Below are 7016 nucleotides of genomic sequence, written 5' to 3' on the forward strand. Positions count from 1 at the left end.
TCAGTTGACTGTACTGTACAATTTTTTCCATTTTTATCAAATTAATAACTAATTAAATTTTTTACTTTGTCAAATATTTTATAAATCAGTAATCATATTCGGAAAAATGACGATTATTCGATTAATCGAAGAATCAAACTCATAAATTTGAAATTAATTGTTTAATAATAATTAAGAATTAAAAATTGTTTTTTTAATTTTAATAAAAATGAGTAAACTTCAATTGATTCCAGGTAAACTTCTTTTAATATTACTAAAGTAATGATTTTCGCTGATCCCGAGATGCAAGTTCGGAATGTTTTCAGAAGATCACTAAACGAGTGTACACTGATAGAGGGTGTCGCAAGGTGACAGGGGAGAGATTTTGCGCGTTTTATGTCGACATAAAAACTTATTATTTTGCTCCCACCAGGTGGTGTGCATGTTTTGTTTACGTCTCAGTTCATCAAATTCGGAACGCTTGCTCGTTTGTTTTCTGGAGGGGGAAGACTCTTATAAGATGGCTACCATGTGGATATTAGCGTGCTCCAAAATTTAATAATTTAATTATAAATTGTAGTGGACAATCAAAACCACAAATTTGGGCATTGTTGCTCATTATTGGAATGTATGTTATAATTTGAATATCTGAAGTTAGTGATTTTGTACAGTGGTGAAGGTTATATAGCATTTGCTCCGATTTGTGGTAAGTGTTCAGCGTGTACTATGTGTTACTTGCACAGTTGAGAATATATTTCATTTAATTCAGGATAAAATGTATCATCATCATTAATATTGGTATGTACGTATGTTTTTTTTTTTTCATTTCCCGCTGATCGCCAAGGTTTAATTCCTAGGAAGTGATTGATTTTACTCCAATCGCTGAGTAATTAGAATTTGTGTTATTGTCCTAACCATGTAAAGCCACGGGTATGCTGTGGTAATTACTGGGGATCAAACCATCCTTTAAGAATCTTCTTCATCTGCGAGTTGGGTACTGGATCTCCCAAAAATATTTTGTTATTGAACGGTTCCAGAAGACGGAGAATGATTCGTTATTCAGGTACGTCAGAGTTCTTTGAAGGCGGATTCTTCTTTTCGTAATTCAAGTCCATAATCTTCAAATAGAACCACAAATATTTGCAATTCAATAATGTTGATATTCACGGTCCAGGTAAAAATTATTCTTCATTGGAAAATCTCTTTCCTTTCAATTATTAATTTTTCCTCTTCATTGGAGAATTATTCATAATTCTCCGATAATTTTTCATTCCATTCTTGTTCAATAGATCATTAGCAATTTTTTTTATAGCCTCTGACGCGGCTGCGAAGCCTTCAAGAATATCTGGTACACTTGGTAGCCTTCACTTTGTTGTCTATCATCATCTTGTGGAGTTAACACACCCGAGCATGGAGGCTGAGCCCAGAGTATCCAGGTTGAGGATGGATCCAATAACATTGTCGACACCTTTCTGCTCCACGACCATGTGCCCAATCTATAGCCCGAAGCAGAAATGGAACCTGCTGTCAAGAAGCTTGCCATTTCACCAATGCTCTCATAGATGATGTATAAAAATCATGGACAGGTACTATGAACATTGCCTTCTCTCTGAGGGACGATTGAAAGTGCAGAGCTGAGGTATTTGGCTTTATCATAACTTTTGTGTTTTTTTTGCCAGAATTATGTCTTCTCACTATGGATGGGTTTCTGTGAACCGGTACTGCCATGAAGGAGCCGTTGGTAGTCCCCAGGAGGTTCCATGGGATTGGTGAGAGAAAAATCGTTCGTATTTCTTCTCATTTCGTAATGTTTATTCAAAAGTAAAGTAATGGAACGTAACAATTTATCAGTGCAGGGTTTCCAATTTTAAAGTATTCTCATGATGAACCATGTTCGGATGTAGTGACAATATCCATTGTTTATTCGGAATTATATAAGCAAATTATTTTCCATCAATTGAGTTAATTATTTCAAATATTTCCTTTTGTTTCCTCAAATGACTAGGTCCGAAGCTAAAGCAATGAATAATAAACAAATCGAATCGGAATTCCTATGGTTTCCCACTTTAGTTGTGAGTTTATAGTAATCTTTCAAAGTTCTTATTTCATAATTATTTTATAATGAAATCCTTGAGCCGACGTATTTACTTATGGATTGTTGACTTCTGATTTTTCTTTTATTGCTTCCAGAATCCTTGTGCACATTCATGTTGGGAAGTCGTAAAACGCGATAATTCAAATTTTTCATGTACGACTATTGCGAATTTCCCTCGGGGATGCATAATTGTACAATCCCTTATTTGATCATTTCACAAAGCATCAAGAATCTACTTGTTACGCTATGGCATTTCGCCAGCGAAAAGTTGGCCCTTGATGGTGAGTTGTTGGTCATCAATCATTTCTCTCACAACCCACGTCTGACAAACCACAAAAATGATAATAATGTACTGTTAACAAGAGGAGTTATCTCATCCGAGCCAGCAACATTATAAAGGAAAATCATTTGAATTTCCCGCTAAAAAAACTTCTATTTAATAAAATTCAATTATACTTGCCCAACGACTCATTTTAGGGGTTTAAATAATGGTAAAAATTATTATTATTACGATTGTCCACACATCAGTCCATGGACCTCAATTAAACATTCATATTATTGAAATTGTAGCCCATAAGAATGTAAACAATAGTGATCGTTTTGGCACGTGTTTCACCGGTTGTTAGTATTTCCCTTGTGCTTGGGTATCGGAATTTATTAATCGCGATTTGCTATGTGAGTATAATATTATGCAGAACAGTGATGAGAGATCATATGTCGACAATATAATGTAGCAAACAACAAAAATCCAACTATGACTTTGAAATATCTTAGACATTGAAAGTTAAGATAGTTTGGTTAGGTCTGTTGCGTGGTGAAAATTGATCATTCCCAATGTCATTTAGGCTCTCTCTTTGGATAATTGATGAATACTGTGATACTCTAAATTGAGTGGAGCGTATTCCATTATTAATAATCATTGCTAAGTGAATGTTATCAATACAAATGTTTAATTAGAAAATAAAAATGACAAAAATGTCGGGGCGATTATACGATTTCGATCACTGCATTGAACTCTTCCCTCACTCGATCATGACATATTTCAATACTTCCATATCATTTTAGGCATTCTAATCATCCCCCTGACGCTGATGAGTTTGATGAGGTATACGTCAATGCGGAATACCTCGATGACGGATACCTTGAGGATGAATTACCCCAGGAAGAATCCATGGATGTGAGTGACGAGGTAGTCATCCCCAAGACAAAAGCTAAGGCAAAGACAGGTGCTATCAGGAAACCAAGGGCATCGTCTTCGCGAATGAATAGTGAGCAAATAGATCGTATGCTAGACTACTATGCAAGACATCCATCATTTGCACGTGATGGGGATTTGGGAGTTTGTGGTCATATTAAGAAGAATGAACTGGAGAAAGGGTAATCAATGAATTTGATTGTAAATGGATTTATTGCAAACAATTGGGGAGAAAAATCAAGTTGGAATTTAATTTAAATGTACAGATTAGCAGATTTTGTTTCGGTCAGTGGGAATAAAAAAACTCCAGAACAAAGCAAAAATGTGAGTAATTATCGTCAGCAACAAAGTCATGGAATGAGTATTAATTGTGTGTCGAAATTTGCAGGCCTGGAATCGTCTTAGAACTAATGCGTTGGCTAAAATGGGGCCGCCTCGAGCGTAAGTACCAACAAACCGGCAATCCGAAGATTACCCCAAATGATGAGCTCACTGATAGAGAGAAACGCATAATCGACATTTGGGGTTCGACAACGTGTACAACTGTCCCAGGTGGTACTGCTGGATTTACTGATAAAAAGAGGAAAGTCGAGACGAAATCGATCCAAGATTCACCTCCTGAATCAAAAAAACGTATGCTTGGCTTTTTTTTTGCAAAGAATCCCTCGTAAAATACGTTTTTGATATATTTGCCCTTACAGCACGAAGTACAAGACCCGAGAAAAAAATTGAAACTTCTTCTTCGATTTTAAATGCTGTCTCAGCTGCTACAATTGAGAGTGTTTATGAATCCCAGGTAAACATTTAACGCCGAAATGTGTTTCTATGATCATTCGTTGATATTTTAATAATTTTGTGGGTATATTCTCGCAGAAATTCAACGAGTTACTGCAGCAGTATCTTTCCATCTGCGCAGAGGGATTGATGGCACTTCCCCAGGTCGTAAAAGTTCTCGGAAATATCCACCAATTTATGCTAAATGATCCTGCCAGGAGGTCACATTGTTTGGGATCGCGTTCAGTGTGCTCAAGAAGTCCAAACCTGTTGAACGAAAACTCACTGCTCAATCCACTCCAGCAGAGACGATCTCCATTGCATGTTAATCCTTCACCAACATCTTCTGAACCTCCAATATCCTCACAATATCAAGATTTTCCAGAAAGTGACTTTGTTCCATGGCAGTGGACACAATTTCCACCAGATACTCCACTTCTTCCTGGCAAGCATCGTCTAGTATCACCTGAATCTCCTTTAGTGTCAACTGAACACCTGCGACTTCATCCAAATACTCCACCAAGCACAGAACAATTGTCATCATTTTTTGAAGAGCAGACTGAACACGTTCCATCACCCATTTACGATCCCGAATATAATTTCGATTTCGATAAGGAATTGCACAGTTCAGTTGTCGATGTTAAGAGTCAGGGTGATGCCTACCACCAGAGAATGATGAAGGCGGCTAACGATTACTTTAGGTAAATAAAATTTTCTTAAAATGGATTTTATACATTTATTCGCGACAACTTGAAATCATGATTATGCAAAGTACGCATTGATTATATACTCTCGAAGTCGACGTCCTTGAATCAAATCACTGTTCCTCTAGACATTTGCAACGTTATCAAGATCAAAATCGAGGATGCGTGGGTCTAAATTATAATTGTCGTCGTCTTCATCCAGAACATCCTCTTCCCCGTTCTCTAAGCGGTTAACGAGTTATTGAAAATCACAGAACTTGTTCACAATAACTGAAGAATGAGTAATATATAAAGTATCATTTACCGGTTTGCTATAATCAAATTGTGGAGCATTGCACAATTTTTGAAAAACTTGATAACTTTCTCCGGCTGGTACGCTAATACTCGATCTTTGTGCAAGTATCTGAATCGTCCTTTCAAGGCCCCGAACACTCGTTCAATGGCACATCTTGTTTTGCAAGGTCGACGAGTATACCTGTATTGAGGGGTATTCTCGGCTGCATCGACGATTGGTATGAGGAGTATGGGCGACAGTGGGTACCCAGCATCACCTAAATTACCGAGTTTTAATTTGTTAACATTTTACTCTTTTTGTTTCTTAGGGATGATGGAGACACAGACAGTGCCGACGATGAAGCTAGACAGAATATATGAAGTAATTTCAATTATAAAAAATGGAGGGAACTGTTGCACGCAGAAGCTGAGGGTGTTTATAATATCGATTATTATGTGTTCTTCTGAGATGAGAAAGGGACTATTAATAAAGTGCAATTACTAAAAATAATGGAGTGTTGGTATGGTGAATTCAGAGAAGATTTTGGAATAAAACAGTACAATGGAAAATAACATGGCGTTAGTATTTCCGAGTGTATTATTATAAGCTTTAGTTACCAAGTAAAAAGTACGTGCCATCAGACTCCCGATTCACTCTCCCCACATTTTCTTTCACCCTCGATTGAGGCCAGATTCGTGCATCATGATACGCATTCTGTGGTCACAGGCGACTGGAATATTCAACGAATAAGTACCTTTGTAATTCTTGTAATGCCAAGGCTCTCCATCTGGGGCTCGCATTAGCACATGTATACAATCAATGCACCCTACTACACCAGGAAAGCGTACTTTTCCTTGAAATCTAAAAATTAACAGTACTTTTGCTAAATTCAGTACCGAAGAGATACACAAATATCATTCAATGCTTTCAGTTATGGGGAAAATATTCCCAAAAAATTTTGGTTTTCAGGAAAAAAGAAAAAAAATTATCAGTGGAAAGAATTATCAAAAAAAGAGCTCGGTTGACATGTAATTCGAAAATCACTGTCAACTTACATTTGTAAAGACTGATTACGTTTCTACCACTCCATAATTTAATTGTACTTTAATATTAAATGAGAAATTAACATTACTTACCCTTCGGAAATTTCACGAAATTGATCTTCTGTGTCAGGGAATACAATGTATTCGTCTGACAATGTTGTCATTGCATCGGTAACATTAGATATTACCTGGCTGACCATGCATTGGGATAGGCCGAAGAATTCACAGTCACCGATGGAGATCTGGAAATCTCCAGAAGCATAAAACTTCAATGTCACAAGAACCTGCAAATTAAATGCTAATGACTGAAGGATTGTGAATTTAACAACATCCCATTCACCTGAATTCTCTTTGGAACCCCTGACGTTGGACCTTCATCAGGGAGCAGTGGAGCAATCCGTTCCAGAAGCCACAGTGTCAAGTCCTTGGATAGTCTGGCATTCCAAAAATTTGCCACATTAGTCCCAGATAGTAGTCGTTACTATTAGGGCTAGATGATATTTCATATTTGTCGTCATTGTACTTACCGGAACCTTTTTCGAAACGTAAATTCGTCCAGAGTATGAAATGGATCTTGAGCTTCTCTCATCTCAATATTCCGGGCCCTGTTGGCTTCAATTCTCTGATTATTAACAGCTGCTGCTATATTTCTTGCAGCTTCATCTACTGCAATTGCTGCTGCTACGTTCCTCGGGAAAGGGAACATTGTGTATCCAAATCTGGATGGAGGAAGGGAAAATAGAATAAAATCCCAGCAATTATTACACATGATGCATGATGTTATAACCTCATTTTCGTTGTTTATTGCTCACATTTGGGGTTCGTTAGCACCCGAGCGATTATTAAATGACAATTACGTACCTTCTGAAAACTCTTGAATCTATATATCACAACTCAATTCCTTATTTCTCCTCTGCATCAACTCACAAATCAATTTAAAACTGCCGGGATA

The 7016-nt window shown here is 37.1% G+C and overlaps 2 protein-coding genes across 11 annotated transcripts; one reads left to right on the forward strand and one right to left on the reverse strand.

Annotated features, from left to right (window-relative positions):
• The first annotated feature begins 253 nt into the window (after positions 1-253).
• On the forward strand, positions 254-5593 carry LOC107045215. 10 transcript variants are annotated; one of them, XM_015267392.1, is made up of 12 exons: positions 254-685; positions 824-1042; positions 1292-1565; positions 1659-1762; positions 1985-2051; positions 2170-2749; positions 3140-3451; positions 3536-3593; positions 3658-3902; positions 3971-4065; positions 4143-4744; positions 5350-5593. In XM_015267392.1, coding segments are annotated over exons 8-12 (996 nt in total). In that variant the 5' UTR covers positions 254-685; positions 824-1042; positions 1292-1565; positions 1659-1762; positions 1985-2051; positions 2170-2749; positions 3140-3451; positions 3536-3591; the 3' UTR covers positions 5402-5593. The 10 variants fall into 10 exon arrangements, with proteins under 10 accessions (XP_015122878.1, XP_015122884.1, XP_015122886.1 ...); XM_015267398.1 differs by having other exon boundaries at positions 837-1042; XM_015267400.1 differs by having other exon boundaries at positions 904-1042.
• A 99-nt stretch (positions 5594-5692) lies between these two features.
• LOC107045212 (putative nuclease HARBI1) lies at positions 5693-6770 on the reverse strand. Its single transcript, XM_015267388.1, has 4 exons — positions 6592-6770; positions 6405-6498; positions 6158-6348; positions 5693-5882 (listed from the first exon to the last, which is right to left on the reverse strand). The coding sequence occupies exons 1-4, from the start codon at positions 6768-6770 to the stop codon at positions 5693-5695; spliced, it is 654 nt and encodes a 217-aa protein (XP_015122874.1).
• Between the last annotated feature and the right edge of the window lie 246 nt (positions 6771-7016).

This window comes from Diachasma alloeum, unplaced genomic scaffold (genome assembly GCF_001412515.2).
Source record: "Diachasma alloeum isolate Michigan unplaced genomic scaffold, Dall2.0 Dall_scaffold_00889, whole genome shotgun sequence".
Taxonomy (NCBI): domain Eukaryota; kingdom Metazoa; phylum Arthropoda; class Insecta; order Hymenoptera; family Braconidae; genus Diachasma; species Diachasma alloeum.